This window comes from Chiloscyllium punctatum, chromosome 26 (assembly GCF_047496795.1).
Source record: "Chiloscyllium punctatum isolate Juve2018m chromosome 26, sChiPun1.3, whole genome shotgun sequence".
NCBI lineage: Eukaryota > Metazoa > Chordata > Chondrichthyes > Orectolobiformes > Hemiscylliidae > Chiloscyllium > Chiloscyllium punctatum.
In genome coordinates this window covers 35,432,149-35,449,659 of record NC_092764.1, presented here as the reverse complement: position 1 = coordinate 35,449,659, position 17,511 = coordinate 35,432,149, and the positions used below count along the sequence as shown (strand labels likewise).

At 39.0% G+C, this 17,511-nt stretch overlaps 1 protein-coding gene across 2 annotated transcripts in view; it reads left to right on the top strand.

Moving 5' to 3' along the window:
* banp (BTG3 associated nuclear protein) overlaps positions 1–17,511 on the top strand; it is a 233,643-nt gene that overhangs the window by 162,944 nt on the left and 53,188 nt on the right. For both annotated transcript variants that reach the window (XM_072596119.1, XM_072596118.1), the window contains exon 11: positions 5,211–5,255. In XM_072596119.1, coding sequence (XP_072452220.1) covers positions 5,211–5,255 — 45 coding nt within the window. The remainder of the gene's footprint in view (positions 1–5,210; positions 5,256–17,511) is intronic.

Below are 17,511 nucleotides of genomic sequence, written 5' to 3'. Positions count from 1 at the left end.
AATGGGCAGAGGTTCATCAAGTTGTACTACCGGTGTGTTATAGAAAGATGGTATTGTGGGTAGTACATGAATTACCAGCAGGAAGTCATTTGGGAGTAAGGAAAACTCTAGCCAAAATATACAAATATTTTTATTGGCCTGGACTGCTTAGAGATGTGGTTGAATTTTGCCAGGCACATCATATGTGTCAGGAAAACCTCAGGTAGTGATAGAATGAGCACCCCTAATACCCAGACCTGCATTTGAGGAACCTTTTTTCCAAGAGTCTTAATTGACTGTATAGGACCTCATCTAAAACAAAAGGTGAGAATCAATTATTTGTTGACCATAATGAATGCATCTACTAGATTTCCAGAGGCCATTCCATTATGCAAGACTATAGCTAAAAGAATTGTGCAAAAGTAAGTCAAATTTTTTATTAGATCTGGACTACCCACAGAGATACAATCATATTAATGCTCAAATTTTATATCAAAATTATTCAAGGAAGTTATGGATAGCTTGAGAATAAAAACAATTCAAATCCACTGCATACCTTCCAGAATTCCAGGAAGCATTAGAACGGTGGCATCAAACTTTAAAGACCGTGTTGTGGACTGAAGGGTGTCCAGAGGATGGGATAAAGGAATTCCATTTGTACTGATCGCAATTAGGAATGCACCAAATGCACCTACCAAATTCAGTTCATTTGAATTACTTTTGGACATGAGATGAGAGGACCACTGAAATTAATTAAGGAGAAACAGGTGAGTCAGAGTTCATGGACCACACATTTAGACTGTGTCAAATTTTAGGGAAAGATCAAATAGAGCAGGTGAATTCACTAGACAGCATTTGAAAGTAGCGTAGCATGTGATGAAATAGGAAGCAGACAAGAAGTCAAAATTTTGTAGTTATGCTGGAAGAGCTGAAGTGTTAGTATTACTACCACTGGTAGGTGAACCTTCAAAAGCAAGGTTTAGTGGGCTTTATCAAATCGAAAGGGATATGAGTGAGGTGAACTATTTGATAAGAATGCCAGAAAGGAAGAAATCTGTGTCATGTGAATATATTCAAAAGTTTTTTTTAGAGAAGGAAAGCAAAAGGACAATATGTTACTGGTTACAATGTAGAATGAAAAACTAAGTGTAGATGATTCTGAATTGGACATTTCTCAAATGAAATTGGACAATGAGGCAATTCTCAAAAATTGGGATCAATTACCGAGCTGCCTTCCAGAGGAAAATTGAAATGACCTGAAAGATTATTACAATCATATGGAGAGATACATGGGATTAAGCTGGGAAGTACTATTATGATTATGCATAATCTAGATGTAGGCAATGTTGTTCCAATTAAGCAACATCCTTACAGACTTGAACCTTCTAAAGTTGGCACAAATTCAAAAAGGGATTGAAAGCATGCTCAAAGACAGAATAAGTGTTGCTACTAACCCTTTTATTCCATAACCTATAATCTTTCTCAGATCTGCAGTGATACTATATTAAATGCCTTTTGAAAGTCTATATAACAGCATTCCCCTCACTGAGCCTTTCTGTTACATCTTAAAAAATACTCCAGCAAGTTACTTAAACATGATTTCCCAGTTAGAGATGCATGCTAACCGTTCCTAATCAACTCATTTTTTTCTATATATGTACTAATTCAATTCTGAAAAGTTGTCTGTTGAAACTTCCCCACCACTGAAGTTAAACTGAATGGTCTCTATTTGTTTGGCTTATCCTTACAACCTTTCTTGAACAAGGCAGTAGTATTCACAATTTTGCAGTCTTCTGGCATCTGCCCCCAAGTCTAGGGAAGGCTGAAAGATTTCAGCTAATCCTGTGCAATTTGCGCTCTTTCTTCCTTCATAATCGTTGGATGCATCTCATCTGGTCCTGGTGACTGTCAACTTTAAGCACCAACAGTCTGGTCAACACTTCTGCCCCATTTATTTTCAGCCTTCTAGTGACTGAGTTTTCTCCTCTATCATTATAACCTGGGTAGTATCTCTTTTTTTGAAAAGACAGATGCACAGTATCTATTTAACATTTTAGCCATGCCCCCTGCCTCCAGGTGTAAATCTACTTTTTGGTCCAAATTGGCCCTCTTTTTATCACTTTTTCACTTTGGCTATAGCAGACTTTAGGACTCCTCTTTATGTTGAATGCCAATCTTTGCTCATAATTCTTCATTGTTTCTCTTATTTACTTTCTCCCCTCTTCTCTGACCCTGTGGTATTTCTTGTGGTTGTCAATTTCATTTTCAACCTGACACTTGTTATAAGCACACTTTTAAGAAAAATCTTTATTTCCTTTGATATCCAGGGCTTTGGATTGGTTCTGCCATTCCCATTTGAGGGGTTTCATTTTGACTGTACCCAAACAATCTCTTATTTGAAAATGATCCATTATTCACTTATTGTTTGACGTGCCAACCTCTCTTTCCAGTCAACCCTGCCCAACTCTAATCTTACCTCATTGACATCTGCTCTCTGCCAACTAATTTTTTTAGTATGGATTGTTGCATGCCATTCTCTGGGATCTAGGTGTGACACTATTCAGAGGGTCATGCAGACTCAGTGGGCCAAATGGCCTCTATCTGTGCTGAAGGAATTCTGTGATTCTCGGAACATGGACCACAAGCTTTGGCTGGTCATCATCTTTCAGAAGAATGTCCTCCAGCCACTCTGATATCATGGACCCTGGCATTGGGAAGGCAACACACCATCCTGGAGTCAGATTGATGTCCACAGAAATGACTGTTCCCCTAATTAGAGAATTGCCTGTCACTAAAGTTCCTACTTCTCTTTCTCTTCTCACATACAGCTGAGCCACTGGCAGCGCCACAAACCTGGCTCTATCTGCACTCCCCTGAGTAATCAGCACCCTCATCAGATTCCAACACGGAGAACGAATTTGTGAGTGGCTCATCAAGAGAATCCTGCACTACCTGCCTGTCTCTCTTGGACTGCCTGAAGGTCACCTTCCTTCCTCTGTACTTTTAGACTGCAATGTGAACTGCTCTCTGAATGTACTACCCACATAACTCCCAGCCTTGAGGATATGCTGCAGTGACTCCAGTTGTTATTGAAGCTCTGAATTTCAGAGCTCATTTTTGCAGCTGGAAGCACATTCCTCACATATGGTAGTCTAGGATGCCAGTAGGGCCTGTAAAATTTTAGAGGTCACATGTCATTCTTTTCTCCAGTCGGCAGTTCCTTAGAACTACAGCATTTCAAACGATGCCTCGTTGTTCTGTTGAAGCTAGAATTTCTGGGCCTCAGTATATCCGCTTGCTGTCACAAGAAAACATTTTTTAAATTGCATAAATATATCAGAAAACACACAACTGATTGAGGTTGCAAGAGTAAAACAAACCCGAGTGACAACCAGAAAAGATAGTGGTAGTTTTTAACCCACTTAATCAGAATTGAAAAGCCAAAGCACTCATCCAGAAGGCAGAGTGCTATGGATTATAAATCATCAATAACATGAGTCAGCATATTTTACCAGTGTATATGTCGTAGCCATGTTGTCCTTCTCTGTTAATATGTGCAAGAGATAGCAGGATATATTGAACTTGGTTTGAACTCCCAATGAACGCAAGTGTTTCAGTAGCAAGAATAACCCTCATTCTAATTTGGCAGTGAAGTTGAACAATACCAATTTTGAATTTGTTTATATTTTCCTGTATAATTTTATTTTGATTATTTGTCTAACCCGTATCATTTTAAACAAATGTGGAAACTGCTGGAGAAGCTCAGAGAAAAGAACAGATTTTAAGTTTTGAATCTGTAATTACTTCAAACTAGAGTTCAGAATAGCAGTTCTAAAGAAGTCATACCAGGATCAAAGCAGTAAAACTGTTTCTGTCTGCATAGATGCTGCCAGAACTGCTGAATTTCACCAGTATTCTGTGTTTGTTTTCAGGTTCTCATCATTGTAGTATTTTGCTTCTATCATTCAGATGTCCTCTGTCATCTTTCAATTTTCAGTCAGTTCCTTTTTCCAATTTAATTTACTCTGAAACTTCTGGCATGTTGCTACTTCAATTTTATTGATGAAATTTCTTCAGTTTCTAGATTTATAAATTTATATTTAAGTCCTTTCTTTATTGATATATTCATTCAGGAAACATTTTGTTTGACCAGTTATGCACTATAATTTCTATTTTTCTTACTGGTTTTCTCTTTTTTCCAATATACGAAGCCCCTACTGTGCTAAATAATAGTGTCTAACATCCGATGAGATTTAAAGATTCTATAACATTTGCTAATTAATCCTGAGTATGATAAGAATTATGCTGGCAATCAATTTATAAATAGTCAATTAGACTCTCAGGTAGTGCATTTGCAGATTGGAAGTTGTGCAAATTAATAGGCAGGGCCACTTTCTTTACACACATAAAAGGCAGGCATATATATTGCATCAATATCAATTTAACAAAATACATGACATCCATTCCCTGGATCATTTCTCAGGATAATGAGTTGACCAAACAAAGTCACCCTGCCTGGTAATTAGTTTACAACCATCATTTAATGAGTGCGTTCCGCATTGCAACATCTCTACCAATCAATCCAGTCAGTACTCTGTTAGACAATATAAAATGTTGTTCACCTTTATATTTGATTTTCATTCAAGGCAAAAAGCTTTGCAAAATGTCATCGTCAACAGTAATATATTCACAACTTAACTCGAATGTTTGCTTGTAATGGGTTCATAGCTGTGCTTCATAATAAGATGGTTACTTTAAATGGAACTCTGAAAGATATGTGCATCTAAAACTGATCAATGTTTTCCCTTCACAGATGCTGATTTACCTGCTTTGTTTTCAGCATTTCTGTTTCATTTTATCAAAGAAGTTGCTGTTGATCTGCTCGCTTGTATGCACCACATTGCAGTTAATCCACCACTGTAGAGATTTGTTCCAACTCATGATGAAGTCCCTTAAAACTTGTGAAGTTTGAATCTACTGATGATTTCAATGCATGTAGAACTGAAAATTCATTACCAGTATGATTTAACAGTGGGCCCAAGAACGCATTGTCTCTCATTCTAAGAGGATTGGTTAGTGCCTATATCTGTTGCATTTACCCAGTGAACTAATAAATCCTTGTATGAATATCTCAAAGAGAAGACAGCCACCAGGTTGGTGAATGATGTAAACTGCTAGATGAAAAGGGTGTTGATTTAAGTGATGTAATTTTTATTCCTTTTGCTTTTAAGGGCAATCTCCAAATACACCAGGTTCATGTTAGTCAAGATGGCCAGGTAGGTACTTTTGTCAAATGATATTGTTTTACATGTTTGACAAATAATTATGAGCATATTGGATTAGGTTAGATTAGATTCTCTACAGTGTGGAAAAAGGCCCTTCAGCCCAACATATCCACACCGACCCTCCAAAGAGTAACCCACCCAGACTATTTCCCTCTGACTGATGCACCTAACACTACGGACAATATTAGTGCATGCCTTGCAAAGTAGGTATTCTTTAATGTCGTTGTAGTGAATTTGGTATACTTGAGTATTTGAAAAGCTGTAATTAACAAAGGGCAGCTTTTAGTTAGGAAATCATTTATTTCAATTAATGCTACATTAATGTAATATTTGTTGCTCTCATTAGCATCATGAAAAGTTGATTGAAGTTATTTACAAACATTTGTTTCTTGTGCATTCCATCCTTATAATGTACTAATCAGTCACTTAAAAAAAAAGCAGAACGTAAATGTACTATGCATTGATAATTTTTTTATGTGAAACTGAATTTTCAAGGAGAATATTGCTAATTTTAAATGTATTTTAACACATACAATATCACCTAGCAACATTCTAGGATGGACAATAATTCCATAGCATGAATGAAGAAGAAAAAATGTATATCTGTTTGGCAATGTAGGGTGCCAGTACTTGAAATCTACTTCGTGCATTAATAATGCTTAATTGTCTGCAGTGATGTTTTAGCTACATTTAGTTATGCTTTACAACATCTTGTAAGCTATGTGATCCTGGCCTTCAGCACTTCATGTTTTCACATTTTAAAAAAGTTATTTTTCATGTCCTCCTCCATCTCTTATCCAAAAGTTGAAATCTGTCACCTTCAGTGGAATATGTTGTCTGGGTTGACCACAATCAGTTTCACATGTGTGTGACAGATGTGTTTGTTGAAAATTGGGAGGTGTAAGTGAAGAAGTACAACAGGATCCTGAAAAGGCTGGCTAATGGGCCATGGAATGGCAGATGAAGTTTAATTTGGCTGAATGTGAGGTGCTGCATTTTGGAAAGGCAAATCAGGGCAGAACTTATACACTTTTAATGGTAAAATCCTGGGAATGTTGCTGAACAAAGGAACCTTGGAGTGCAGGTTTATAGTTCCTTGAAAGTGGAGTCGCAAGTAGGTCGGATAGTGAAGGTGGTGTTTGGTGTGCTTACCTTTATTGGTCAGTGCATTGATTATAGGAATTGGGAGGTCATGAAACTAGAGGGCATAGATTTAAGGTGAAAGGGGAAAGATTTAAAAAGGATCTAAGGGGCAACGTTTTCACACAGGGTGGTGCGTGATGGAATCAGCTGGTACAGTAACAACATTTAAAAGGCATCTGGATGGGTTTATAAGTAGGAAGAATTTAAAAGGATATGGGCCAAATGCTGGCAAATGGGACTAGATTAATTTAGGATATCTGGTCAGCAAGGCCAAGTTGGACCAAATACTGTTATATCTCTATGATTTTATGACCCTATTTCTATAAAATGTCATTTCGAAGCAAAAACATTGCATTGAAGAAAACTAATGGATTTTCGTCTTTTTTACAATTTATTGTTAACCAGCAGAAATTGTATTACAACATTTTGGAGGCCTGATCAGCATGTAAGTGCTGGCTGACCTAAGGTACTCTTCCTTATTTCTTTGTTACCACTTACTGACCTGCTGCTCACAAGATCAGTAATTAATATGCTAGACAACATCCACACAATATGATCTGGAATTTGCTGTCCATTGGGTTGGTGGATTTGGAGACTATCAATGATTTCAAAGGGAAATCAGTTTGGTACTTGATGAAAAACTTACAGGACTACAGGAACCAATTGAGGAACAGGGAGTTGGCATACATTGATGAGTTGAATGGCCTTCTGTGCAACTAATGATTCAATGACTCTTATACCTCTAATTATAATGTTTTAACTATATATTGATGATGGCAACGCTCAGTGGAATTTCTGCCTCTGGGTATACAGCTGGCATTTGAAATGATTAGCATGGTGTAAAATGGAGGTAAAAGAATAACAGTGTTAATTTTAAAAAGGTAAAATTGAATGTTTGGATTTTAACTTAGAAATTAAATCACTAATTACCCAATTCTTGAGTCAACAACCACTTTTTCACATCCTCATTACAGCAACTGACAAGCATTATCTTTAAAATTAATTGCTGTTTTTAATTTGTTAATTATACAAATGTGTCATTATCCAAATAACTTTATAATGATCAACAATCCGTTATTTTCATTTGCTTTACACAATTATAGCAGATGAATTGAAATGTGTATCTGAGGAGAATTCTCCTGAGCATAATGATTTTACCAATAAATAGCACTTGGGGAAAAATCAGTCATAGGGATTTTCTGAAATGCTTTCTTTTTGTGAGATACCCATTGAGACCGCAGCATACTCCAGTGTAGTTAAGGGTTACTTTTTTGTTTGGATTTTAACTAAGTGAAATTGACTGTGAAAATATTTAAAGTTATCTTCTCTGTTATAGCTTTTCAAGCATGCATACTTAAGGATTTATTTTCATTCTGTAGTTCATTAGAGGGCAGCATCACGACACTGATTATATTTTAAGTAAAAATGATTCATCTTTTGGCAAATTGCCTGACTTTATAATACAAGGATATATTGGCTATTGCTCTGATACCACACAAAGAGTTTGAGACAGAATATGATTATTTCATATATCGTCTCGATCTTATTTCACCCTTAACTATTTGTTCTACCAGCAGATGTTCTCTACAGTATTTTGAACTGAGTACATTTAGACTAAAGTTTCAGATTTACAATTTTTCCATGTGGCGAATAGGATAACCGGATGTTGTGTTTACCACAGTGATAATGAATGTCAGTTATGCAATGCTTCCGATTCCTTCTTGACAAATTTTGATGTGCATTATGGAATTTTGGATTAACCATCTTGAGCAACATTGGTCCACTCAAACACCCTCCAATGAGAGATATAGCCTTAATTTTCAATCAGCTCAAGATATGGAAACTTAGAGACAGTTAACAATTCAAACTTCTACCCCCATACGATTTAAAGAACTGTGCCTGATTTCTGGAAGTTAAGTTGTGCTTTGTAGACCTTATTTGTAAGAAACTTTATTTTGAATTACAGATCTCACTCGAATTCCCAACCACAAACTGCATACTGTTTTATTTGGTTGCATTTGAAAATTTATGGCCTGGTATGTTCAAGTAGGTAGTGTTTATCAAAAAAAAGTTTCTACTGTTTGCTTTTCTTAACTTCATTTCATGAGCTATTAATCTTGTTGGGTACCCTGTATTTTTTATGATCCTCCTAAGTGGTATGTGAGTTTGGCTATGTATAACCATTTTGCCTATCTGAAGCAATATTTTCAGTAACTGAACAAATATGATCAAGTTAATCTGTCTGCAGTATTAATACTGCTTTCTATGTAATTCATTCTTCATAAAGGCCTTAGCGTCTTGTTGATCCTGAAAACTTCTGATCAGATGTCTGCTCCATCATCAAGGGTGTCTGCGTAATTTCAGCCAGCTCTGCCCTTGCCTTCACTCAGTTGCTGTGGAAACCCTTGATCTGTGGTTTAGATCACTGAAGTGTATTCTTGGCTGGCTTCCTATCTTCTGCCCTCTGTAAACTTGAATTCCTCCACAATGCTGTCTTCATCCTTTCTTATACTAAGTTCACCCATCACCCTATGCTTTCTAACCTTATTGCCTTGATTTTAAAAATATCATCTTAGTTTTAAAGTTCCTCCCTATCTTTGTACCCTCCTCCAACTCTGTAAGCCTTTCAGGTCCATGCGCCCTGCAAATTTTGGACTTTCATGCTTCCCCAATTTTAATTACTCTGTCAATCGAAGGGTATGTTCAGCTGCCTTGGCCCAAAGCTCTGGGATTCTGTTCTTAAACATGTCTGCCTCTTCGTTCCTTAAAACATATCTCTTTAATCAGGTTTTTGGAAACCTGTCTTACTATCTCCTTGTGTGGGTCATTGTTAGTTTCATTTGATAGTATTTTTTGTGTGGTACCTTGGGATGTTTTATTGTATTGAAGGTGCTACATAAATTCAGTTATGTTACAACCAATGAAAGAACTATTCATTTTAAGGACTTACAAAATGATTACGAGTATGAGATACCAGATGTTAATGATTAAAATACTAAAGAAGCTAATAAAAGACCTCAAGGGATCTGTAGCAGCTGCAAGAGCAATTCATAGGACTACGATATCAGGCGTCTTTTGCCATGGACACTATTCTCTTCAATGTCTTCACTGACCCCAGCAAGAAATTTATATTCTTTTCCCAAAAAACATCTTGGGGGTTCAATTGTGTCACATAACCTAGGTGGGGGAATGCGAACATAATTTCTCGCTTGAAATGTGCTGCTCACCATCTTCGGTAAAGACAAGAGGCATCCCTTACCAATACTGAATCAGGCATGAATCACTTCCTTTACAAGGTCCTAACACCACCTTTCGCATCTGTATTCCAACTTTGGTTTGCCCTGAGGCAGCTAGAACGGATCCAAGCTAGAGGTCATTGACCAATGTTCCCTTGAAGTTTTCTTTGTATCTGAGTGGGCTACAAAATCCTTTGAGCACTTTTGTTAAGGGTAGCTTACATTAAAAAAGCCACTGAATTGTCACAAAGTTATGTTTAGCCTGTTTTTTTATTGTGCATTGAATATTTGAGGATGTTTATGTAACTAGTTGTTTAAGCAGTAGTGGAAACCTAGTTACAGATGAGCTGGAGTGTAGATATTGTGTATGATAGTTGACTGATAACAAGGAGCTGATTGGTCTGTGAACTACTGACCAGTTATTGATGACAAAGGCCTTCTGCCTGCCATTAACTGTGATTGACTTCAAGATTTGGGCTGTGAATGTTTAGGCAGCAACCATTGAACCTCTGGAAGGAAAGAGCAGTTGTGATTATATTTATACCACTTTATTTTTTTCTCAGTTACTGTAAGCTGCAGCTCTTAATCAGTAAGTTAAAACTTTTTAAAGTGTGAACCAGCTTGTCCTGACAAGCTAAAAGTACAATCTCTGTGAGTAGAGTCCATTGAATTATCTTTCCAGATTTTACCTCTGCCCATGGCATATTACTTCTTCCTACCTGTGTGTGCTGGAGAGGCATTTGTATGTGGATTAGAGTTTTAATTAGTAGAGTTTTATGATGTTTGTTCATAATCATTTATCTGTAGCTCGAATCAATGTATTTTAGTAAAGAGTCATCATTATCTGGTACAGAAATCTGCTGTATGCTTTTTGTCAACATTAATCCAAACAACAGGTAAATTGGGGAACTTTACATACTTTTATAAAGATTTCCACTTTTGTGATGATTTCAGGAAAAGTGGGTCTTTATTTCCAGTGACAAGGTTAGAGTGGTGCTGGAAAAGCACAGCAGGTGAGGCGGCATCTGAGGAGCAGGAAAATTGACATTTCGGGCAGGAGCCCTTCATCAGGAATGAGGCTCTTATTTCCAGCGCACTACCCAATGAGGTATAGCGATGTGGCGGCCAAATTTAATATTGCCAAATTTACAAATCGAAAGCTTAGCAGAATTGTGTGCATGAACAATGTGTATAGCAGTTTTGGGAGGATTTGGACATGCTTAGTGTATGTAAACCTTTGAAAATGGCTGGATAAATTGAGGAAAATTTGAAAACTTTGTGTTTATTAATAGAGGAGTAGAATACAAAACAAGGAAATTATGCTATATCTTTATAAAACATTTTTTGGACCTCCGCTGGGGTTCTGTCTGGTTCTGAGCTATACACTTAAGACCTTGGAGAGAATGCAGAAGACATTTACCACAAATGAATAGCTTCAGCTGTGTGGAGAACCTGTTGAAGGTTGGTGTTGTTCAGCTTTGGTAATATATTAATTGTGTTTAATTGTATGTTGTTGATGGGCATTAATTCAGGAATCACTCATCCCTATATATTATAGAAGACACAAAAGTCTTGGGGCACAGTAAAATGTCCCAATCACACCTGCCCTTGAAGTATGTCATTACATGTCCAAACAGGTTTTTTAAAATAAAACAGTGTCAAAGTTTTACTAATGCAAAATATTGCACTTGCTCGAAAACAGAAACGGTTGAAAATACTCACATCTGCCAGAATGTGGACAGAGGAACAGACTTAATCATTCTGATGTGAAAATTCATCAGAAATGGAAAAAGTTAGAAATGCAGTCGCTTTAATGAGAGTGATAAGGTGGCAGAAAGGATGGATTAAATGAGTTGGTAGGGCAGATCCATAGGAAGGTGGTAACCAGAAGTGGCAATGGAGCCGTCACAACCCTCAGAGTGAAGTATCTCTTCTGAATTCAGATTAGATTAGATTACATTACATTATAGTGTGGAAACAGGCCCTTCGGCCCAACAAGTCCACACCGGCCTGCCGAAGCGCAACTCACCCATACCCCTACATTTACCCCTTACCTAACACTACGCGCAATTTAGCATTCACCTAACCTGCACATCTTTGGACGGTGGGAGGAAACCGGAGCACCCGGAGGAAACCCACGCAGACACTGGGAGAATGTGCAAACTCCACACAGTCAGTTGCCTGAGGCGGGAATTGAACCCGGTCTCTGGCGCTGTGAGGCAGCAGTGCTAACCACTGTGCCACCATGCGGCCCACAAAGTCATAGTCAGTCCTAAATAGTTGACTCCTTGACCTAAGACTGCCTCTATATTTCCAATTCCCTGACTTGGCAGAATCAGTTTCTTTAAAGCCACTTCAGAACGTTTCAATGTGATTACCTCTCAATCTTATAAACTACGGAGAATCTAGGCCCAATTTACTCAGCTCTTATCGAAGAACAACCTCCTCATCCTATGACTTGCTTGTACCTGTATGAATCTATCCAGATACCTTTGAACATCAAAATTTGCTAGTTTCATTTTAAAAGCAAAAAAAAATCTGATTTTGTACTTCTTGCTTCACATTTCCTCATATTATATTCCATCTGCTGTCTTGTCACACATTTGATCATGTAGCCTGCCCATATCTCTCTGCTGCTCCCCTGTGGCCTCCCACCAGTTTACCTTTTCACTGAGTTTGTATCATCAGCAAACTTCATCTAAGCCATTAATATAGATTGTAAATTACTGAGGCCTCAGCACTCCTCCTTGCTACTGCACATGAGCAACACACAATTCTCCTGACAACTTTTTTGGTTATTAGGAGCCAAATTTTCCAGATATTAAAATTTTTCAAGTGTTGATGGATTTAGTAAAGGAATATTACAATCCCAAGCCTTTTCCAGTTCTGAGTTGCTTTTGCTTTGACTTGGCAATTTGAGAACCAGGAGAATCCTTATCAGGATTTTTTACAAGGTTAAAGTGACTGGCAGAGGCATGTGGCTTTGGTTTAACCCTTAATGAGATGCTGAGATTCCATTTACTATGTGGGATTAATGATGTAACAATGCAAAAGCACCTATTAGCTGAAGCCTAACTGGACTTCATGTGCAAGATATTCAGATTGAGGGGACACCCTCGCTGTCTGACTGAACTTGGGGAACATCACTTGAGTGAAGGAAATTGCATAGCCTCACTCAGGACCCAATATCCTGAACAGAGGACTCTAGGTCAGTCCACAGCAAAATCCCAAAACAAGCCTCAGCCAAACTGTTAAAATTTTCTTCAGGATCCAGGCTGGCAAGCCATTGTAGTTGCTGCTGGTATACAGACTTGAGACAGCTAAAGAGACCCTCTGGGCCTAAACTGAGTAAGAGAATTACTAGGTTGGTATCCTTCTATGTCTGGATTGGAACAAGTAAATTGCTTACCAACATCCAAATCTGAACCAGTCAAAATAAACTAATGAAGAGTCTTTCAGACTCAACATTGGCTTGCTTTCCATGGCTGACCTGTAATCTGCAGCATTTGTTGTTTCCAATCAAAACAAATGTCTAGATAAATGGTCACTGGGTACTAATGGAGTCAATACTGGCGTGACCATTTCAGTGATCACGAAACGAGTCTACAAAATTCTTTCTGGACATGCAATACCTTGGCTAGATTGAGAACCTATACCGGAGAGCCTTTACAGATTAAGGGTACCACTTCGATTCTGGTATCTTATGAGAAACAGCTACTTCAGTTACCAGTGATTGTATTAGAAGGTTCAGGACCAGGTTTGATGGGACAAAATACTTTGAGAAAGATTCACCTTGATTGGCTCGATATTTTTTTTGATGACTGCCTGATTGAAGTTCTAACTAATTGCCTGGAAGTTTTTCAGGGACTATTAAAGCAGCCAAGACACCTTGCATGTTGATCAGAAAGCAATTCTGCCCTGTACCATTTGCCTTACAGGCAAAAGTAGAGACAGGAATCTGGAAAGCAAAGAAATCATCAAACTAGCCCGAGAATCAGGGGATGGAGAGTCAGTATGGATAGAGGTGAGAAATTCTAAGGGTTAAAAGACCCTCTTGGGAGTTATCTACAGGCCCCCAAACAGTAGTCTGGATGTCGGATGTAAGTTGAATCAGGAGCTGAAAATGGCCTGTTGCAAAGATGTTACTACAGTTGTTATGGGGGATTTCAACATGCAGGTAGACTGGGAGAATCAGGATGGTATTGGACCTCAAGAAAGTGACTTTGTGGAGTGCCTCCGAGATGGATTCTTAGAACAGCTGGTGCTGGAGCCTACCAGGGAGAAGGCAATTCTGGATCAGGTATTGTGCAACAAACCAGAATTGATCAGCGACCTCGAAGTGAAGGAGCCATTGGGAAGGAGTGACCATAATACAATAAGCTTCAATCTGCAATTTGAGAGGGAGAGAGTACAATCGGAAGTGACAATGTTTCTGTTGAATAAAGGGAACTATGGAGCTATGAGGGAGGAGCTGGCCAAAGTTCAATGGTGCAATACCTTAGCAGGGATGACAGTGGAGGAATATGGCAGGTATTTCTGTGTATAATGCAGAAGATGCAGGATCAGTTCATTCCAAAAAGGCAGAAAGATCCTAGGAGGAGGCATGGGTGGCCGTGGCTGATGAGGTAAGTTAGGAAACATATAAAGTTAAAAGAGAAAAAGTATAACATAGCAAAGATAAGTGGGAAAACTGAGGACTGGGAAGCTTTTAAAGAAGAAGAGAGGATTACTAAGAAGGAAATACACAGAGAAAAAATGAGGTACGAAGATAAACTGGCCAAAAATATAAAGGAGGATAGTAAAAGCTTTTTTAGGTATGTGAAAGGCAAAAAAATGGTTAAGACTAAAATTGGGCCCTTGAAGACAGAAACAGGGGAATATATTACGGGGAATAAAGAAATGGCAGAAGAATTGAATTGGTACTTCAGATCTGTGTTCACTGGGGAAGACACAAGCAATCTCCCTGAGTTAACAGTGGCTGAAGGAATTGGTGTTGGAGAGACTGTTAGATCTGAAGGTTGATAAGTCCCCGGGGCCTGATGGTCTACATCCCAGGTTACTGAAGGAGGTGGCTCAAGAAATCGTGGATGCGTTAGTGATTATTTTCCAGAGTTCGATAGATTTGGGATCAGTTCCTGTGGATTGGAGGGTGGCTAATGTTGAGAGAAAGCAGGAAATTATAGACCAGTTAGTCTGACTTCAGTGGTGGGAAAGTTGCTGGAGTCTATTACAAAGGATGAAATTACGACACCATCCGGATAGTAGTAACAGGATAGGTCAGAGTCAGCATGGATTTATGAAGGGGAAATCATGCTTGACTAATCTTCTGGAATTTTTTGAGGATGTAACTCTGAAGATGGACGAGGGAGATCCAGTGGATGTAGTGTACCTGGACTTTCAGAAAGCTTTTGATAAAGTCCCACATAGGGGGTTAGTGAGCAAACTTAGGGCGCATGGTATTGGGGGTAAAGTATTAACTTGGATTGAAAGTTGGTTGGCTGCCAGGAAATAAAGGTTAGTGATAAACGGCTCCATTTCGGAATGGCAGGCAGTGACCAGTGGGGTACCGCAGGGATCAGTGCTGAGATCGCAGCTTTTTACAATATATATTAATGATATAGAAGATGGTATTAGTAATAACATTCGCAAATTTGCTGATGTTACTAAGCTGGGTGGCAGAGTGAAATGTGAGGAGGATGTTAGAAGATTACAGGGTGACCTGGACAGGTTAGGTGAGTGGTCAGATGCATGGCAGATGCAGTTTAATGTGGATAAATGTATGGTTATCCACTTTGGTGGCAAAAACAGGAAGGCAGATTACTACCTAAATGGAATCAATTTAGGTAAAGGGGCAGTACAAAGAGATCTGGGTGTTCTTGTACACCAGTCAATGAATGTAAGCATGCAGGTACAGCAGGTAGTGAAGAAGGCTATTAGCATGCTGGCCTTCATAACAAGAGGGATTGAGTATAGAAGCAAAGAGGTTCTTCTGCAGCTGTACAGGGCCCTGGTGAGACCACACCTGGAGTACTGTGTGCAGTTCTGGTCTCCAAATTTGAGGAAAGACATTCTGGCTATTGAAGGAATGCAGCGTAGGTTCACGAGGTCAATTCCTGGAATGGCGGGACTACCTTACTCTGAAAGACTGGAGCGACTGGGCTTGAGTTTAGAAGACTGAGAGGGGATCTGATTGAGACGTATAAGATTATGAAAGGGTTGGACACTCTGGAGGCAGGAAATATGTTTCCGCTGATGGGTGAGTGCTGAACCAGAGGACACAGCTTAAAAATACGGGGTAGAACCATTTAGGACAGAGATGAGGAGAAACCTCTTCATCCAGAGAGTGGTGGCTGTGTGGAATGCTCTGCCCCAGAGGGCAGTGGAGGCCCAGTCTCTGGATTCATTTAAGAAGGAGTTGGACAGAGCTCTCAAGGATAGTGGAATCAAGGGTTATGGAGATAAGGCAGGAACAGGATATTGATTAAGGATGATCACTCATGATCATATTGAATGGTGGTGCAGGCTCAAAGGGGAGAATGGCCTACTCCTGCACCTATTGTCTATTGTCTAGCCCAGTTTGAGAAATGGGAAACATAGATACTGAAGCCTGATGGGTCAGTTTGCCTTTGTGGGGATTTTAAACAAATGGTAAACCACTTACTGCGGCTGATAAATACCCAATCCCTTGCATGGAGGATTTAAACCAAAGCTGGCAGGGGATTTGCCTTCATGAAGCTGAACATGAACCATGCATATTTGCAATTGTGGTTAGATGAGGATTCCCAGAAGTATGGTACAATTAAAACCCGTAAAGGTTTGTACCAAAATACAAGACTGTCATTTAGGGTATTGTCAACCTGTGCAATTTTTCAGTAGTCAATGAGAACATTTTACAAGATCTATCTCAGGTTGCCATTTATCTAGATGACGTTCTAATAACCGGGAAGACCATTAAGGAATACTTAGAGAACTTTGACATTGTCCTTCGATGTCTCCCACAGGTGGGCGTATAACTCATAAGGGAAAATGTGTGTTTCCAGGCATCCCAAATGAGCTACTTAGGCTGGTTTGACAATTCTTTCGCTTTCCAGATTTTGCCTCTACTTTTGCCAATAAGGCAAATGGCACAAGGCAGGCCTTGCACAATCACGGAATTGCTTCCTGGTCAACATTCAAATTCAGTTGACAAGACCCATTGGAAGAGAAAGGGAGGGCGATCAAAGGTGCCCTGGCTCTCACATCTGTACTGGAGCTTAGGTCCTTCCTTAGAATGGTGAATTATTACGGAAAGTTCATACATAACCTGGCCTCCATCCTTTGCATCAACATGTTAAATAAAGGGTCAGCCTTGGTTGTTAGCCAAGTTATAGCTTTCAGGGAAGTGAAAAAACAGCTATTGTCCTCAAAGGTGTTGGTGGACTATTATCCCAAGAAAGATATGGTATTGATGATCCTCCCGATATGGCATTGGGTAGTATTAGCTCATAGGTAGCCCAATGGAGAAGAACACCCAATTGTGTAGACATCCAGGACTTTAGCTTATGCAGAGTGTGAATATGTTCAATTAGAGAAGGAAGGTTTGGTGGTCATATGTGGAGTCGAAAAGTTCCACCAATACTTTTACGAATGTAAATGTGTAATAATAACAGACTACAAATGCCTGCTAGGACTACTTAAAGAGGACAAGGCACTGCCGCCCATAGTTTCAGGCTGAATTCAGCAGTGGGCTGTAATACTAAGTGCGTATAATGATTATTTGGAACACCGTCTGGCAGGCTAAGTGGTGAATGTGGATGCATTGAGCACCCTCCGACTGGGAGATACACTACTGGTGGTACCTCAACTGGAAGAATCTGGAATGGTTTTAA